The sequence below is a fragment of the Schistocerca americana genome, chromosome 7 (genome assembly GCF_021461395.2).
Source record: "Schistocerca americana isolate TAMUIC-IGC-003095 chromosome 7, iqSchAmer2.1, whole genome shotgun sequence".
NCBI lineage: Eukaryota > Metazoa > Arthropoda > Insecta > Orthoptera > Acrididae > Schistocerca > Schistocerca americana.
Window position 1 is genome coordinate 467,180,005 of NC_060125.1, and position 20,216 is coordinate 467,200,220.

The following is a 20,216-nucleotide window of genomic DNA, read 5'->3' on the forward strand; positions in this document are numbered from 1 at the left end:
AAAGTACATCAAGAAAGCTAACTGGGATGACGTGAGACAAATTTTTCATTGCCCAGAAAGCCAAATGACTGGATGATGAAGTGGATTTGAAAGAGCAAGAACTGGCAGCACCCTTGTACAGAGCAATGGAACGTCAATACCTATCAAAAAATGCCCTTCTAGGTGAGAACGTTGTCTGGACCCAGACACTGCAAAAACGAAGATATGGAACAAGGAGAACCAAAAAGCTCCACCAAAGCATCATGACCCAAGAAAAAAGAATTCAACACTAAAAAGTACTTACGAGGAGAATTGTGGAGAACAGAATGATGGAGATTATTTCTGAAAACTAACCTAGAAATAAATTAGTCAGCAAGAATATATGATCACAAACATTCCATTCGCACTCAGATGAAATGATGGGAGGGTAACAGAAACCGGTAACAGTGCAGAAGATCAGTTTAGAAAACAATATTTTGAGACAGATGTATAAATAATAAGGTTGTGTATTCTCCCATACAAGAAAAAGCAGTCAATTTGATGGCTAAACAGAAAAAAAATCTCCAGGATTTTACAGGCTTCATACAGAAGTAATACAAAACAACATCTACCTATGTGAACAGTACAATAGGTGCCTCACGGATAGGCCACCCACCGAAGTGGAGTGACAAGTGACAAGTGATGTGATACATTGCTTGGCAGATACATGGCAGAGATGTTTCTCAACACCAGTAGAAGTGATTTGTTATTAGTAACACAGCAACATTTTTTTCAAACAGTGGAAGCTTTATGAAACATCCTGGCAGATTAAAACTGTGTGCCGGACCAAGACTCGAACTCGGGACCTTTGCCTTACACAGGCAATTGTGGTTGTTATGTTAAAGACAATATGGGAAATTTGCAGCCTGAGTATTTACCAACACTAACTCAGGAAATCTGGAAGAAAACTGCCAGTCATTTTTGGCAACAACAGAAACAACCAAACTGTTTTGGTTGCTTGGACAGAAAACACTTCAGAGTTAAAGCTCCTTCTAAATCTGCATCATCATTTTGTAATTACAAAGGTTTTGCTTTCATAAGCGTGTTAGCGATTTTAGATGCAGATCAATTATTTTTATTGGTTGACATTGGGGAGTATGACCCCAACAGTCATGGGCGAGTATTAAAAGAAAATTCTTTTGATAACACATTATGAAACCATACCCTCACAGAGAATTAACTTCCAAAAGTCACATATTTTATTGCAGATTACGTAGGGAAAGAAGGTCAGAAGAATGTTCTTTTGTGAAGCAATGCATGCACACTTGAAAGACGTGTGCATTACCAGTGTGTTGTCTTCCATGAGATTTCACCACGATAGAGCCCACCACGTGCAAGTGCCTATTTAAACCCTACCGCTCTACGCTTGCCTACAGTTATCATTTTATTACTGCTTGCATACATTTGGCTTATCTTATTGTTTTCATTGTGTTATGGTGATTGGCATGCATGCTGTAGTCTAATAAAGTTGTACTAACATTCTTGGTTGTGTTGTGTTCAAGTTACAACACAAGTGTCAATGAGGATGGGATTGTTCTCCTTGCGGTTTTCCATCTCTAGTTGGTCCTCTTTTGTAGCTACGATGTCTGATTGTGCTACTGATGAGCTTTTATGCCAGCTGGTTGAGCAGGAAGAGGTTCTTACTGCAGTGATGCAGCATTTTAATCAATAGCAGGAGGCATTCACCATAGCGCAATGCAATCTAACCCACATATTGCAAACGGTTGCCTCTGTTTTGGCCAGTTCAGGTCCATCTCAATCTGTATCGCCTGTCACCCCTTGCACCTCCTGTTTCGCGAATCACTAGCTGGTCATTTATCCCCCACCATTTCTGGCTTGCAGTGAATCTGTTGAAGAATGGTAGGCCCATAAAAAATGGTTGTGGCAGAATTTTCAAGTGTTTGAGTTGGCTGATGTTACCTTATGCGATGCTTTTTTTTTTCCTTGATTATTGCCTTGCATGTATTAATTCCTTTGCCGACTGACCCCCCTGCAGGATCTGTCTTCACTCTCTTTTGATAACATGTGCGACCCTCTTTCAAAATACTGTTGTAAATAGACACACATCATTGCCACTTGTGTTGAGTTCTATCGATGTCACAAGAAACTGGAACATTCCTATAAGTCTTCGGCAGCTGAGCTTCATGGTTTAAGCCGTCATTGTCACTTTGTCACTGATGTACATAAGGAGTCGTATGCCTACCAAATGGTTCGTGATGTAGTCACTTGGTTGGCAGCCCCCAATTGTGAGGTTTGTGAGTGGCCCCTTCAATGTGAAAACGCCTCCCTCTCAGAGTTTTGGCTACTGCACAGTCAGTTGAGGTATTGAGGGCTGTGGGTACTCAAATTGAATCATGGTGAGAGATTGCAGAAGTTCAAACCAGTTCCCTCACCGTTTGTCGGATAGTTCACAGAGGGACAATGTGGTGGCAGTAATCTGTGCATGAGCAAAACATCACGGCAGCCAGCCTAACTCACTGTGGGAGCCAGGGCCACAGCAACAGCACAGCAAGTCCAGTGGTGGACAACAATGCAACTGCTCCACACTTCCCTCCTGTCCGTAATGTTCTGTCACTCATGATAGGGTGGGCTATCCTAAGCAGTGAGCCATTTGCCACCAGTACAACAGTACAACAAAACACACAGCAGTGCTCCTGTTTGCAAAGCAAAAATTCCAACAGCCTATTGCAGACACCGACATGGATGCCAATTGTGTATCAGCAATATCCATTGCATCTTTTATCAGAAGGTTCTGCACATGCAAGTCGACACTGGTGCTGCCATGTCATTACTCAACTTGCAAATGTATGTGGACTTGGGATCTCCCCCTTTAGTGCCAGTGTCACATACAGTAATACAATAAACAAAGCATTGTGATATTAGATAGCTTCTTGGTCCCAGTCATATATAAATCTGGGGTTCGTCCGCTGACTTTTCTGGTGGTGGACAATGCATGCACCAAAAATATGTTTAGTTTGTTGGACACCTTTAACCTTTTCAGGTTTAGTATTTCTGATGAAGTTAATCGGACTCTGATCAAGTGCACCTGCACAAAGTTACACAGCAAGCTGTACCGGGGGCAATGTTGTCTCTCTGGCAGCAACTTTCGCAGGCCTGTGACAGTCTTCACATCAGTTTTGCCAGCCCTTGCTGGCTAATAGTAATTTATGCAGTCCCTCAATTCCCATTGTTGTTCATTGTCCCTCAACTCCGGCCTCTGCTGTCGTGGCAGCCCTTTCGCAATTTCTTTCCATGGAAGGACTTCTGGCAACATTCGTCTCTGATAACGGTCCTAAATTTGTGTCGCAGGAGTTTGCCTCCATCTGCAATGCCCATGGGATTCTCCACATTTTCTCCCAACCCTTCCACGCACAGACCAATGGTGAAGCTCAAAGGTTAGTTAGAATATCCAAATGCAAATGAAAACATATGTGACTCGGTCCCTGTCCGATGTTGCCTTGGGTCAGTTTCTAACTTCCTATCGGTTCATGCCTTTGGTGACAACAGCCCCACCAAAATGCTCCATGGGCGTCAACCCCGGATGCTCCTGCATCTCCTGTGGCCTGGCTAGGGACACCAACCCATGCAGCCACCGTCCCGCTTCCAGCCCAGGGTGGCTGTCTGGGTACACAAGTTTGGTCATCACCCAGAATGAACTCCTGCCGTCATCTCCCAATGCTGAAGCTGCCGTCTGTGGGATGTCTGTATGGAGGAGGGCCTCTGTGCATGACATTATGGCGAGTTATGCCTGTGTGTGAACGATCGGTCAACCCCAGCTGGGACACAGACTTCACCGTGCCAGTCTGAGTCGCTCGATGGATCACCTGATACGGTGGGGTCGGGGTCCCTGCCATGACATACAAGGGGTCCCCCGTCACAAAGTGGAGGAACCTGGCGCAGCTTCTCAGCTTCTCCAATCCCGCTACCACTACCAATGCAGCTGTTGTCCACACCGGAGCCTCTCCTCCGTCTCAGCTGCCAACTGTAGGGGCACCACCACCATCGCCACGCCCTGGACCTGATGTGGACACGAGAGTACGCATCGACGTCGCCCATCCTATTGTATGGGTTGACACAAGAAGTGGACTGCGACACTGCCTACATCCCAAGCAATTCCAACCATGTGCCACAGTATCAGCATGTCACCTCAGTCAGAGCTTCATGGAGGAAGATACCACGGACATCTTGTGAATCTGATCTGTTCCCCAAGGGAAGAGGAATTAAATAATGCACACACACTTGAAAGTTGCACACATTAGCAGTGTGTTGTCATCTGCAAGGGTGTGCCATGAAAGTGCAATGCTGTGGACTTCTGATAGAGCTTGGCATGGGCAAGTGCCTATTTAAACCCTGCCATGCCGCACTCAGGTTCAGTTATCATGTTATTACTAGTTGCAGGCATTTGCCTTACCTTATTGTGTTCAGTGTATGTTATGGTGATTGGCGTATATGCCACAGTCTAATAAAGTTGTACTACCATTCTTGGTTGTGATGTGTGTCCAAGTTACAATATTTTGGTAAGTTAGCCTCAGAGTTCCAGGTATTGGATACTGCAGTTAACTGTGACTTGAATAAAATTAGTGTGATAGTTCAAGGTATTTGTATGTTGCATAACTTTATACAGATTCATAATGGTGTTTATTCTAAGTCATCTGTGCAGTAGAATGTAGGCCAACTTATTGTGAACTCACATCATAATCCAGGAAAGCAAAAGAAATCTATAAACAATGTGGTGTCATTAAGTATCAAAAGCAGCACAAGAAGTATCGATCACCACAGAGATACTGCAGAGAAAAGTAATATCACGAGGCGCCAGTGAGACTCTAGGAAGAAATCGTGCCTACCGTAGTTCTGAGGTGCCACCACCGTGCCTCCACCATAAAAATCATCACCAGAGGCCAGGAGGAACTTCTGCTCACTTCCAGGAAGTTCCTGTCAGAGTAACATAATTGTGCTTCCTACTTACCATGACGCAGCATATGTTAACTGTCGGGGAGTGAAGAGACTTCCATCTCCTGTCAGTGGTGCCTAAGTGCCAATGCTCTCAGAATTTTGTCAACAGTTGTCTATGAGTTTGTGTATTCTAGTAACTGTGGTAAAGTCACAGTATGGCTATTCTGAACTTGTATCAATTTGCCATCGGTAATTATGGTTCATTTAGTCTCTTCTGAACCACAAGTTTTTGTGTGCAGTTTCATAGCTACAGCCAGACCTCGTGAGCAAAGATAAGTTTCATTGTAATTAATAATGTATTACTTGTTCAGAGTGTTCTAATTAACTGTATTATTACCAGCCACCTCAGTGTCCAAGAAGTTGGACACAATAAACGATGTTTCAGTTTCTGTCTTAGCCCAAATGGTGTATTGTCTTGGGGGAACAAAGTATGTGTACAGTTACATACCAAAAGGATCCGATTTTACATTAAATCCAGCAAATCAGAAGAAAGAGAAGCAGAAAACAACAGTACATTCTTCTTTGTTGTTGTATAGCTTCTTTCTTTTCCACAAATAAATTAAATGAATTTCAATTACTGTAACTGTCCCCAATATTTCTCTAGCAATCCTTTCCCGCCCTTTATCTTGAGCATTCATGTTGCTGTATTCAGCATTGCTATGATTATAAATACATGGATATTTGTGCACAAGATCAACAGGTGAAGTTGCTAGCTAGATGAAAACCTTGTGCCACTCCACATGGCAGATCACTTGTTCAGCATTCCAGTAGGTGCCCTGCCTTATAGGAAAGGGTACCTGTAGCTTGGAAGAATGCTGAGGTGAAGAGAAGGACAAGGGTCTGATTATACCTAAATCACATACTTGTTTTTCTCTTAAACTTTGTGGATAAGATATTTGAGAAAATATATTTCAGAAGATTGCAACACTGCAGGCTACTATATGGCATGAACCCTCACCAGCATAGATTTAGTAGAGGCAGTAACAAAGGCACAATATATAAATGGATGTCCTTGTGGCAGGCACTCAGTTTCAGTATGTTGTATTGATGGTGATAGATATTAACAGTGCTTTTGACAACCTATGGCAGTCATATTTCTGTGGTTGCCTAAGGGAGCTGGAAAGTATAAGTTGCACTGTACCTGCCTAATAGGTTATTGTCATTGGAGACAAGCAGCTGTAATGTGTCCATAAAGTAAGCTGATTATCATCACATTAACTAAACAAAACACTTTTCTAGTCTTGTTCCACAAAATTTATTATTACTACACGACCTAGTGTTTGGGTTATAAGTACACAACTGATCTCAAAGAACGGAATGAAACAAAGATAAACATGTCAACTTCTTAATCTCTCAATTTTTGATTTAAGCTATAAAAGTTATCTCTGGTGACAATTTCTACGCAGTTACATATGGACTTACAAAATTCATGAGGACAGTATTTATAATAACTACGACTAAACATTTGTTGGAGTATGGCTGTGAACAGAAATGGGATTTTTGTCATTTTGTATTTATCAATGGAGGCAGCAAAGTTCTTTTCCTATCTAGAGGTTGTAACACTGTCAGAAAGTGATGAATAACTGAACTTATTTTGATCATTCAATAATAAATTTGGCAGTACACGCCATTTCTAATGTTTGTAATTGAGTGAGCTACGTGGCATTTCCCTCTAGATGTAGAGCTAGATGTATTATGTCTGTGTGGTTTTTGTCTAAGCGGTTTTCTGCAAAGAATGAAACTGGATTCTGTAATTTCTGTAGTGCTGTCCGAGCCTAGTACAGATCGACCTCTCAGTCTGTTCAATATAGCAGGACTGACACTCTTGGCATATGATGTTGTACACCCCAATTTTCATGATGGCTGGTTGTTTATCTTTTGGATGTCTGTGGGTCATATAAAAACACAGATAAACCCTTTGCATTTAAAATGTTGCTTAAACAGTGTGAAGTTTTGCCTTTAAAAGGTAAACAACACAATTTCCTTTTCAATCAATCTCACAATTTCCTTTTCAGTCAATCTGGGTACAGTAGGGGCTGGCTTTCTTCCTCAGTTTTTTATTGAGAATTTGGTCAGTAATGTTGGAATGAAATTCATTATTTGTGGCTATTGTTTCTATTGTTTGAGTTCCTGGTCATAGACATGTGCATGTGGATAAAAAGGAGATGGTGGATCATGGGGTGGAATGCTGCATGTATGTTGGCTGTAGGATGTTGAGAGGAAGCTAGGATGAATGTGTCAGTAAAGAAGTCTTTTCAGTAAATTTTAAATCTGTGGCTGCTATTTCCAATTTTTAAGCTGACATATAGAAAATTAATGGTAGAACCTCCTAACTCCATACTGACATTTATGTTAGTAGGCCACATATTTCCCAAAAATTTTCTGGAATTGTCTAGTGGAACCTCACCACATACTGAGAATCTATTAAGAGCATAATGTCCATGCGGCCAGATGAAAAAGGTATCATTCACATATCTCCAGAAGATGTTTGGACCACTTCAGTTGTCTTCATCCCCGCATTAAATTTACCATGCAGGTTGAAAGCTATGGGATGCTTCCATATTTATATGTTATGGTTTATAAAAGAACCAGATGGTGCTTTGGGACACAGTGTTCACCGAAAGCCAACACACACAGATTGGTATCTGCATTTTAAGAGTTGTCATCCACCACACCAACACAGTGGCGTCCTTAGGACTTTGGTACGCAGAGCACGTGCCATTTCCGACGCGGACAGCTTTACCCAAGAACTTGCACATTTGATGGCTGTTTTAAGGAAAATGGATACTCCGAGAAGCAGATTTGTCAAGCTAGGGAGTTTGGACCATCACTGGAGGTGAATGAAGAGGAACGTAGATTGGTGGCCTTTCTTCCTTATGGTGTAGGCATATCAATTAATATTGGATGAATTTTAAGGAATTTTAACATTAAGTGTGTGTTCGGTCCACCTTCTAAGATTAGGGCACTACTCGGCTCTGTGAAAGATGATTTGGGGCTTAGGAAATCCAGTGTATACAAAATTCCGTGTCGATGTGGAAGGATTACATTGGCCACTTGATTCGCACAGTTCATGACAGGTGCATGGAACATCGCCGTCATTGGAGACTACAACAGCTGGAAAAATCGTCAGTAGCAGAACACTGCTTAAATGAGGGACACAGTATGAAATTTGATGAAACTCTGGTAGCTGCCAACATTTCTGGTTTTTGGAGCAGTGTCTGTAAAGAGGCAATTGAAATTAGGTTGGCGGATAATTTAATTAATTGAGACAATGGGTTTCCTCTTAGCAGGACATGGAATCCTGTACTATCCTGCATCAAAATTTAACATTCTTTGGTGTGGCCCTGAGTGTGATATATTGTTGCTACCAGTGTTCTACTAAGGGTGGCGCCACCTCCCAGTCTTGGAGACAGCAACCGTGATGGGCAGCATGTGCACCTTGTACTGAAAGGTGGCCTATATAGGATGTTGATTTGCAGCCTGGTGTCAGTTTTCAGTGGGACTCATCAGCAGAAGCAGCATTCTCCTGAAAATAGTGATCAGTTGGATTGCTGAAATATTGAGTCAAGTTGATTTTAGGTTCCGTCAACAAACCTGAAGAGACTTTCATGTTTCTGTTACATTTTGACTGTGAGTGGTTCTTCATAACAGAGTGACATATTGCGAGACTGTTGTTAGGATGCCTAATATTTTAAACAATTGCCTACTTGAGGTTCGTGAATTGATGCCAGATGTTATTCATGCTGCACATTTCTATGCAGTTAGTACTTTGTGTCTGTGTGTGGAATTTCTCCAAAAAATTATTCCATTGGTTTCAGTCAATGGAAGCTGGTTTTCTAATGCTTTCATTCAAAAATCACCAGTTACATATAGAGCATATGTTACTTAACCCAAGCATTTTAGAGCAACTATAAAATATAATTCCTGTTCAATATACACACTCAGGAATTTTAAACATATTTACTCACTTCTTTTCCCCTGTGCTTTATTGTTAATGATGTTTATATAACTCACCTTGTACAGAATTGAATTAACAGTGTTTTTCTCTAAGTTAAATGATAAACCATTTACTGAGAACCAATCAATAGTACTTTTGGATATTTTGTTTGTTGTTCCTTCTGTTATTACATCTCCTTTTGGCTTGATTATGATCTTTATTTCCTCAGGAAAGAACACTATTTCTGCTTTGAGTGTAAGATAGAAAGTCACATATCTCTAATATTCTAAAAATGTATGTATGTATGTATGTATGTATTCATGTGGTTCAACATCTCCTCCTAAACTACTGGATTAATTTCAACCAAAATTAGTACATGTATCACTTCCTATCTGGAATGAAGGTCTGTGGGGGTAAGAACCAACTCCCTTTCAATAATATGGTGCTGAGGATTAAAAAGAAGTATAATGAACCACACGCAAATATCCAGACTATATTCATCCAATATTAGAGAATTAGAACAATTAACTATTTGCAACAAACTTTACACATATTTTAAAACCTTTACAACAAATTTTCTCGATGACATCCCTCACAACACAGTGAAACTGCCAGGTCAAGCATGATGTTTTAATTGTTACTTCTTTACTACTAACTGTATTCACAACACTTTTGCAGACAGTATCAACATATGTGACTAAATGTGCCTGTTATGTCAATTAAGGAGATATGTCATAATCATAAAGATGTGTGAAAACCTTCCATATAAGGCATAATGTTTTAACTTACTACTTCTGTACTACTTACTCCACTTGCGGCACATTTTGCAGACGGTATCCACATATACCACTGAATGTACCCCCAGGTATTACATCATAAACTCAGATTTGTATGAAAAACAAGGTTTTTCTTAAAACAAAGTGCAAATTACCTGGACTTTACTCTTCCAGTGTTTGACAGCGAGACTAAATAGTGACTTCCAACAAACTTCAAGCATAATTTCAAACCTCTCCTAAACTTTGTCAAGTAATCAGAATTTGAAGCTGTTTTATGCAGGGGACTTCAATTTTTTAAAGACTTGGGGGTTTACTGGTTATTCCTTACTGTCTGGAAAGAAACCCTTTGGGGTTAAGAACTAACAGCATTCCATAGGGGTGGAAATGCTGCATTGTTATTGATAGCATTGAAGCCCCTGGAGAAATTTCAACCAAATTTATTGAGTACACGGCCCATTATTTGTATAGAAATAGTGTGTGGTTAAGAAGGAATGATGTAAAAATGTACAAAAATGTCGTGTTGGTATTTATATCATGCATTTAGTTGACTTGGAATACTTTTAAAAGTATTATTTGTGTGCTCATTGTGTCAACCAGGTCGCGAGACTGAGCATTGCAGCGAGCCAGTAGTTTTGCCAGCGTGTTTCGGGACTGAAATTCAAGCTGTGCAGCTGAATACCAAACACAAATTTAGCATCCTCTCTGGAGCTGTATGGTGTAAAACTGCAGAGGCTCAGACATATGTGTATGCAATTTATGTCACATACTGATATGTTCAGATTGAGAGGAGGGGAAGGGGGAGGTGGATTGAGAGAGGAGGAGGAGGACAGAGAGAGGGACATAAAGAGATGGACAGACAGGGAAGGGTGGAGGAATTGGTCTAATAGAAAATTTATTTACATATGTAATCTCCAGTCTCAAGAATTGGGTTGGTAGCAGAATTGAATCCGGTGGAATACCAGTAGTAATTTGTCGCCATTCAAAAGATTCATCATGAGAGCTACTTGACTTCTCTAACACAACCCTTTATTTAAAAATGAAGTGAACCTACTCATTGTATTTTGAAAACTATGAAGTCAAATGTGGTAGAGAGATCACAAAAAATCACAGTAGGTGAAATCTTATCATCTTGATATCTATCCAATCACTATCATACCCACACTTGACCACCCCTCATAGCAGCTAAACTCTGCCTAGCTGACCTTTTCAACATGCCACACCCCCAAAACACCTGCCAATGCTCCACCAAATCCAGAGCCAAAACATTCCTGTAACACTGTTGTTAACCTTTTCACCAAAACCCTTAGTTCCACAGAAATTTCAATCCTATCCAGAGGCCTCACCTTTTGTTCTACACCCAAATTTAACCATGCTGGACTTGTCAAAGACTTACTCTCCTTCTCCCAATCCATGCAATGGAAGCACTTTTTTGCCGCCAATCTCTCCAACCAAAACCACCCTGATTCCAACATTGAAACCTCCATCTTTCAGTTTGTACCACCATCTAAATGTGATCCTTCCCCCCCTCCCACCTAATCACCGTCCAGGAATTCCTTACCTCCAGCTTAGCCTACCGTCCTTCCCCAGGTCCGTTTCTCAGAACACCAACCTTGCAGCAGTAGAAGAAAGAACAGCCATACACAACCTCAAAACAAATCCTGACCTGATCATCCTACCTGCAGACAAAGGTTCCACCACTGTTATGAATCACAGTGACTACCTGGTATATGGCCTCCAACACAAACTCCAATCCCTGCTTCAAGCTTTAGGCGCTTTCCAGAGCATCTCCCCTGAATCCATTTCCCCCCTCACCCCTATGACACCTTCTACATGCTCCCCAAAATCCACAAACCCAAAAATCCTGGACGTCCCATTGTGGCTGGTTATTGTGCCCACACTGAAAGAATCTCGGGACTCATTGACCAACACTTCCAACCAATTGCCAATAATCTAGCCTCCCATGTCAAAGACACCAACCACTTCCTTCACCTAGTCTCCACCATCCCCACCTCTTTACCTCCTGGATCCCTACTTGTTGTGATTTCCCTAAATCACTCCAGGCAAATGCCGGGATGGTTCCTTTCAAAGGGCTCGGCCGACTTCCTTCCGCGTCCTTCCCTAATCCGATGAGACCGATGACCTCGCTGTCTGGTCTCCTTCCCCAAACAACCCAACTCATCCCTACTTGTCACTGTTGATGCCACCTCCTTATACAGCAACATCCCTCATGCACATGGTCTTACCACTATTGAACACTATCTTTCCCAATGTCCTTCAGACTCCAAACTCTCTACCTCATTCCTCATACACATTACTAACTTTATCCTAACCCACAACTACTTCTCATTGGAAGGGATGGTATATAAATAAATCCACGACCCAGCTATGGGCACCCGCATGGCACCCTCCAATGCCAACCATTTTATGGGCCATCTGGTAGACACACTCCTAGCCTCCCAAAACATCAAATCCCTAGTCTGGTTCAGGTTCATTGATGATATCTTCATGATCTGGACCCAGGGTCAAACACCCTACCCCTTATCTTCATTCCTTCACAACCTCAACACCTTCTCTCCCATCTGCCTCACGTGGTCCTCCTCAACCCAGTGGCCACCTTCCAGATGGTGACCATCTCCTCTCTGACAGCTCAACCTGCAGCTCTGTCAACATTAAACCCACCAGCAGTACCTCCATTTTGACAGCTGTCTTCCCTTTCACACAAAAGGATCTCTGGCTACCCAGGGATGGTGTATCTGCAGTGACAAAAACTCCCTTGCTCGGTATGCTGAGGGCCTCAACCAAGTCCTTCACAGACAGGCACTATCCCCCCGACCTAGTTCACAAACAGAGCTCCCATGCTATTTCCATATACAACACTAATCCTCCCATTACTTCCAAAAACCAGCCACAAAGGAGTGTCCCCTTCATCACCCAGTACCACCCCAGACTGGAATAACTGAACCACATCCTTTGCCAGGGCTTTAATTACTTACCATTGTGCCCTGAATTGAGTGACATCCTACCTGAGATATTTCGCACCCCTCCTAAAGTGATGTTCCATCGCCCACCCAACCTCCACAACATTCTAGTCCATCCCTATGCCACTCCCAATCCCAATCTGTTGCCACAAGGATCATATCCCAGTGGAAGACCCAGGTGCAAAACCCGCCCAATCAACCCACCCAGCACTTCCAATTGCAGTCCTGTCACCGGTTTATCCTATCCCATCAAGGTCAGGGCCACCTGTGAAAGCAACCATTTCAATTACCAGCTCTGCAGCAATCATTGCACAGCTTTTTATATTGGTATGACTACCAACCAGCTGCCCACCAGGATAAATGGCCACTGCCAAACTGTAGCCAAGAGCAAAGTAGACCACCCTGTGGCACAAAATGCAGCTGAACATAACACATTTGATTTCAGTGACTGCTTCATTAAGCAAGCCCGTCTGTATCCTCCCTCCACCATTAGCTTTTCTGTTCTGCGCAGATGGGAGTTACCGTTACAACACATTCTCTACTCCCATAATTATCCTGCCCTCAACCTCAACCTATGGTAACATACTGTCCCCACACCCTCCACCCAACGGTCTCCTCACCCTCTGTCCTGTCATCTCCTCCCCATTCTCATCGCCCACCCTGTTTATTTGCAGCCCTACCAACACATCTGTTCATCTTTTCCCACTCCTCTCCTTTTTTGTTCCTCCCCACATCCCTGCCCAACAACCTCCTGACGCCCTGCCTGTTGGCAGTCTAGTCCCTGTGCACTCCACCAGACGGTGTTCGTCTCTCTCCTGATCTATACACTACTATCCCTTCCCCTTCCCATTGCTCATCCTCTCCAGATTACTGCTTGCATCCCACATGATGTTGCATTTCGGCCCAATGGAGCTGGCAGTCGTGTGTGCATGAGGTGTGCTTTTTTGTGTGTGTGTGTGTGTGTGTGTGTGTGTTTGTGTTTACTGACAAAGGCTGTGACCGAAAGCTTTATGTGAATGTATTTTAATCCTTTAACTGCTCTGGACGTGTTAACGCACACGCCTTTGTACCTGTCCCTGTGTGCTCTGAATGTGTTTATGCGCACACAGGGACAGGTACAAAGGCGCACACGTTAACACGTCCAGAGCAGTTAAAGGGTTGATCATGCTTGTCTGCAACTTCATATGTCTTCATAATGGTAAGTAGCAATCTGTCTTTTCCTACATTCTTGATATTCCTACTTGGAGTTTCCATTGTTTGATATTTTAATAATTAGTCAGTGAAATGGTAGATACCGTGTTTGCTGGAGAGCCCCTCCTGGAATATGATTTGTTGCTGACTCAGAATCTTATATTTGCAGATATGCTCAACCATTCTAAAATACATTAGCTTTTCCAAAACTTTTAAAATGGATGCTAATAGTGAAACCTGCTATATTTCTTAAAGAGGGGCCTAACAGTGGCATACTTGAGTGGGTCTGAAAAGATACTTTGTGGAAGTGATGCATTAAATACATGGCTGAATACAGTAGCTATATCAAATAAATGTGCTTTTCATATTTTTTTCCTGGAAGAGCTTAACATAGTGTCAAATGGACAGAATGCTTATCATACTGATTGTCACATATACTGTAGTGCCTTTCTCTTGGAGCTGCCTGTTCTAAGTTTCTCATTCACACTTAGAATGTGATTGTTAAAAAGGCTTGCTATATGTTTGGTATCTTGGACCATACATTGATTATTTTTAGTTACTGGACATCCCCATTTTCCTTCTAATGACACTCCATATCGTTTTGATTTTATTTTCAGCACTATTATCTCTGACATGACATGCAAGCATTTTTATTTTCTTGTACATCTTCTAAATAAAGAACAGTATCATCTGTATTATAAAAGAGCTGCACATCAGTGTTATTTCTTTTATTATATCCCTGATGCACTGGGAAATTGATTTTAGTAAGGGAGTGAAAAGAATTTATTAAAAGTATATTAAGTCAAGTGTTTGAAAATGAATGTACATTACCATTAACAAATTGATTGTCTGCATGATTGAACAGAAATTTCATATTCTTGTTCCTATATGTCACTCTCCCTGCCCAAGAGCCACTTCTCCCACCCCCTCTTCCTGCAAATCTTACCTTATCAACAAATATTCGAACTCACAGAGATGAAAGCTCTGTAATTATCTTACTTTTTGTCATTGATTGTGTCCTTTGTAGGTAAATATTATACTAGAAAATCCACAATGATGCTGCCAAATCATCATTTACAGGATATATAGTTAATTTAACTTAGTGATGTTTTTTTGTGTTGTTATGAGAATTTGTCTAATGGAAAATTTTCATTTTCATCTTCCAGCCAGCAATTATGAAGCTGTGGTATTCACCTGGCAACCCACTTCATTTTGTGCGCTGTGTTATCTTGTGTGCTGGGGCCTCCTTCATTTTTGGATGGCACGTCCATGAGAAAGCTATTCTCATGGTAATAATACCCTTAAGGTTAGTTGTTAATACAATTATTCACAGTCTGTGTGCAATTACTATTAAAAACAGTACAGCGTGAGAAAAATATCTTGGTAAACTCTTTAAATTATTATGAAGTTTCAGAATCAGAAATTTGTTTGTCTATTGGAGAAAAATTGCAGTTCATCCACATGCTTTTACACAATTATTAGGCAAGGCATAGCAAGCTAATGTAAATAACACCTCAAGCCACATGTCCTAGTGAGGTTGATTTTATAACAAGACTAGAAGCAGCTTTTTGCAAGGTGATATTGTGTAATTAGTCATATTTTCAGATATAGGCACCATAATAACAATCAGAGAGTAGCACACTAATGATGGCACTACACAGATCATATTGCTGATTTTAAAGTACAGGAACTGAATTTTCTGTAAAAGTTTATATATGCTGGGCTAAACAGTTGCAATCACTCTATATTGATAAAATTGACCCCACCTTCCAAGCCACGCATTTACAAATTCAGTTGATACAGTAAGTTTTGGAGCTGAATAATCACATCATCATTCAGAACAAAAATATTTGACTTTTAATCATGTCTTGCTCATTATATTCAAACACAAAATAATCAGATTAAATTAGGGCACATGGTATAACTTGCTGAAATTATGAGTACCATTAAAAACATGTCATGATGGTAGATATTTATTTATAGATCTTTCAATGCTTACGGATGTTATTGGGGAAAGTGTAAAGGAACTTCTACACCAGAAAAAACAAAATCAGTTTGATTTCAGTGGGTATATGTTATAATCATTTCAGAAAATGTTGCACATTCCATTTTAGTAGTATGAGCAAATTCGAACTTTTTAGAAACCAAGTGAGGTGAAATATTAACTAAACATTTGACTCATTTTCAGCAGGATCAGGGCTTGAACGTCCATAGGCTATCTGATTCCAGTTTTCCACAATTTCCCTCAATCATTTTTGGTAAACTCTGTGGTGGTTACCGAGCAAGGTGGCGCAGTGGTTAGCACACAGGACTCGCATTCGGGAGGACGAAGGTTGAATCCCGCGTCCGGCCATCCTGATTTAGGTTTTCCGTGATTTCCCTAAATCGCTTCAGGCAAATTCCGGGATGGTTCCTTAGAAAGTGCACGGCCAATTTCCTTCCCCATCCTTCCCTAATCCGAGCTTGTGCTCCGTCTCTAATGACCTCGTTGTCGACGGGACGTTAAACAGTAATCTGCTCCTCCTCCTCTGTGGTGGTTCCTTCATGGTGAACACAGCTGCTTTTCTCTTCCATCATCATCCAACTAAGTTAGTGCTCTCTCTAACAACCTCAGTATTTATACTCAGTATTTAAACTCTAATGTTTTTTCCATGCTGGAAACTGAATTCATAAGATGAAACCAGTATAAGATAAAGGTAAAAATTTCTCAGTCAGGTACAGAGCTGATGTGATTATAAATAAAATGATTTTTATTGTGTGGTTAGATGTTGCACAGTGCCACATACAAAGATGAGCTAAACAAAACTTCATGACCACTGGGATTGAATGCCACCTATTGGACCCAATGAATTGCACATGAAATGGAGCAGAGATAGAGGGGAATCATTCTAGCAATGAAATAAACTGCAAAAGGGGAAATCCTTTGACATAAGTGATTTTGACAAATGGCAGATTGCTATAGCCTGGCACCTGGGAACCAGCATCTCAAAAGTGGCAAAGCAAGTTGTCTGTTCACTTACTACTGTCAAGAATATCTATGGAAAGTGGTGGTTGACGGATGCTGAAACCACGAGTAGGCAACAAGGCGTTGGATGTCCAAGCCTCATCACAGAATGTGGAGGTTGGAGGCTTGCCTGCTTTGTAAAGCAGCATAGGTGATGATCTGTGACAGACAAGTGACTGTAATACAGGTGGAGGTGCAAGTGTTTTAGAGGATACCTTTCAGCATACATTGTTGAACATGGAGCGTCTAAGCAGATGTCCACTTTGTGTTACCATGTTGACCTGGTGACACCATCAGTTACAATTGCAGTGGCCACAGGATCATCAAGATTGAGCTGTGTAGCAGTGGAAACATGTTGCCTGGTTGGATGAATCACAGATTTTGTTACACCAGTTCAGTGGTTGTGTCTGGGTTCACCATCATTCAGGCGAATGACTGATCAGAAAATGCACCACACCACGGATATGTGCCGTTGAGGGCAGTATTATGCCACAGTGGACATTCACCTGGGTTTCCATGGGACCTCTGGTAGTAAACAGAGGCATCATGTCCGCTGTGGACTTCATGGACATTATTGTATATCACCTGCATCCATTCATGCTTGATGTCTTCGCTGACTGCAACAGCATCTTCAGCAGTGTAACTGCTCATGTCATAAAACGAGAATCACGTAACAGTGGTTTGAGGAGCACAATACTGAATTAAAATTAAAGTGTTAGCCACCAAATTCATGTGAGTTGAACCCAATGGAACACATGTGGGATGCTATTGAGCACTAACTCTGTACCCAAAAACCATAATTTAAGGGAAATGTGTGAACTAAGTGTTGACATCCAGTGCCCACCATACCACCCAAGCATACCATAGACTCATCAAAGCCATTCCATGCAGAATCCCTGCTGTATTGCATTCTAATGGTAAACCAAGATGCTATTAAGTGTGTGGTCATAATGTTGTAATACATCTTGTGTGGAATATTTTGGATGATAAGTTTGTGAATCACTTCTGGATATGAACTGTGCGTTCTTCCATATGCTAAGCACAATTTCCTGTAGCCACAAATTCTGTATCAAATCTGGTAGGCATTCCATCAGACCCCAGATGTTTGTTCTACATACATCAAAAAAGTTTTGCATCACCTCGGATCCGAGAGTTCCGGAACCTGTACAGAAAATTTGAATAGAGATCAACATAAACATCATTTCTGCCATTTTTATTGCTCATGAAAACCACATATTGCATGTTGTACCACCCTACAGCAAGACGTTCAGAGGTGGTGGTCCAGATTGCTGTACACACGAGTGCCTCTAATACACAGTAGCACGTCCTCTTGCATTGATGCATGACTGTATTCGTCGTGGCATACTATCCACAAGTTCATCAAGGCACTGTTGGTCCAGATTGTCCCACTCCTCAACGACAATTCAGCGTGGATCCCTCAGAGTGGTTGGTGGGTCATATCGCCCCCAACAGCCCTTTTCAATCTACCCAGGCATGTTTGTACGGTTCATGTCTGGAGAACATGCTGGCCACTCTAGTCAAATTCAAATGGTTCAAATGGCTCTGAGCACTATGGGACTTAACAGCTGTGGTCATCAGTCCCCTAGAACTTAGAACTACTTAAACCTAACTAACCTAAGGACAGCACACACATCCATGCCCGAGGCAGGATTCGAACCTGCGACCGTAGCAGTCGTGCGGTTCCAGACTGCGCGCCTAGAACCGCGAGACCACCGTGGCCGGCCCACTCTAGTCGAGTGATGTTGTTATCCTGAAGGAAGTCATTCACAAGATGTGCACAATGGGGACACTAATTGTCGTCCATGAATATGAATGCCTCGCCAATATGGTGCCAATAATATTGTTGCACCATCAGCCGGAGGACGGCGTTCACGTATCGTACAGCCATTACGGCGCCTTCAGTGACCACCAACAGCATATGTTGGCTCCATATAATGCCACCCCAAAACAGCAGGGAACATCCACCTTGCTGCACTTGCTGGACAATGTGTCTAAAGCGTTCAGCCTGACTGGGTTTCCTCCAAACATGTCTCCGATGATTGTCGGGTCGAAGGCATATGCAACACTCATTGGTGAAGAGAACATGATACCAGTCCTGAGCGGTCCATTCGGCATGTTGTTGGGCCCATCTGTACCACACTGCATGGTGTCATGGTTGCAAAGATGGACCTCGCCATGGATGTCAGGAATGAAGTTGCGCATCATGCAGCTATTGCGCACAGTTTGAGTTGTAACACGATGTCCTATGACTGCACAAAAAGCATTATTCAACATGGTGGCATTGCTGTCAGGGTTTCTCCAAGCCATAATCCATAGGTAGCAGTTATCCAATGCAGTAGTAGCCCTTGGGCAGCCTGAGCGAGGCATGTCATCCACAGTTCCTGTCTCTCTGTATCTCCTCCATGTCCGAATAACATCGCTTTGGTTCAAGCTGATGATGATGATGATGATGATTATTATTATTATTATTATTATTATTATTATTATTGTTTATGGTGGAGGGCACTAAACACCTAGGTCATCAGCGCCCTTGCATTAATGTTATACCGAAGAAGATTTTCATAATCTGTGGAAGGAGATCAGTAAACTGTAAAACTATGTTTGATCCCACCACAGAAAATGTAAAGCAACCCCAAAAAGATGAGGTTCAGAAAAGCCCGTAATAAAACCCCAGCGACACAGTGGGATAACTAAATAAAATCAAGGAGAAAATACCTGTAAGGATGCTGTTAAAAAAGGGACAAATAACAATGGTTGGATGATGACTTAAAAATAATATACGACCTAGCCACTCTGTGACACATTAAGATATCACACCAAGTATTTTGGGAAGAATTCTGGACACCACACAATATTTAGGACACGAACAACACTCGCCTCGTTATCTGTTAAAATACAGGGAAGATCCTGTGAGAGACCCAGTTCAACCCTCAGATCGTGATATAAAACACACTCAGTTAAAAGATGTTGTACTGAAAACTGTGTCCCACATCTCTCACATACTGGGTGCTCCTTGTTGTAAACATGACTGGAACGGTCACAGGGTTGCCAAGAACGAAAGCGTGGTGGGACTAAATGGGGGCGGCCCCCGAACAAACAAAATAAATGGGGAAGGTGGACACGAACAACAATGGACGACCGAGCAAGACCTGACGAACAAGAAAAGAACACGCAAATAGCAACAGGGTCACATATGAAACCTCATTAATCCACAACATCCACTCGTACGCGGAAACCAAGTAAACTCGCTATCTGTAGGTGAGATGTCGATAGACTAAAGCGAATATCAGACGCCTGCTGAGCGAGAAGCAGGCGCTTAAATACCTGATAGAGTATGT

General features: G+C 41.9%; 1 protein-coding gene across 3 annotated transcripts in view; it reads left to right on the forward strand.

Moving 5' to 3' along the window:
- The window catches only part of LOC124622370 (probable dolichyl pyrophosphate Glc1Man9GlcNAc2 alpha-1,3-glucosyltransferase), an 81,638-nt gene that overhangs the window by 53,736 nt on the left and 7,686 nt on the right, over nucleotides 1-20,216 (forward strand). For all 3 annotated transcript variants that reach the window (XM_047148050.1, XM_047148049.1, XM_047148051.1), the window contains exon 7: nucleotides 15,020-15,159. In XM_047148050.1, coding sequence (XP_047004006.1) covers nucleotides 15,020-15,159 — 140 coding nt within the window. The remainder of the gene's footprint in view (nucleotides 1-15,019; nucleotides 15,160-20,216) is intronic.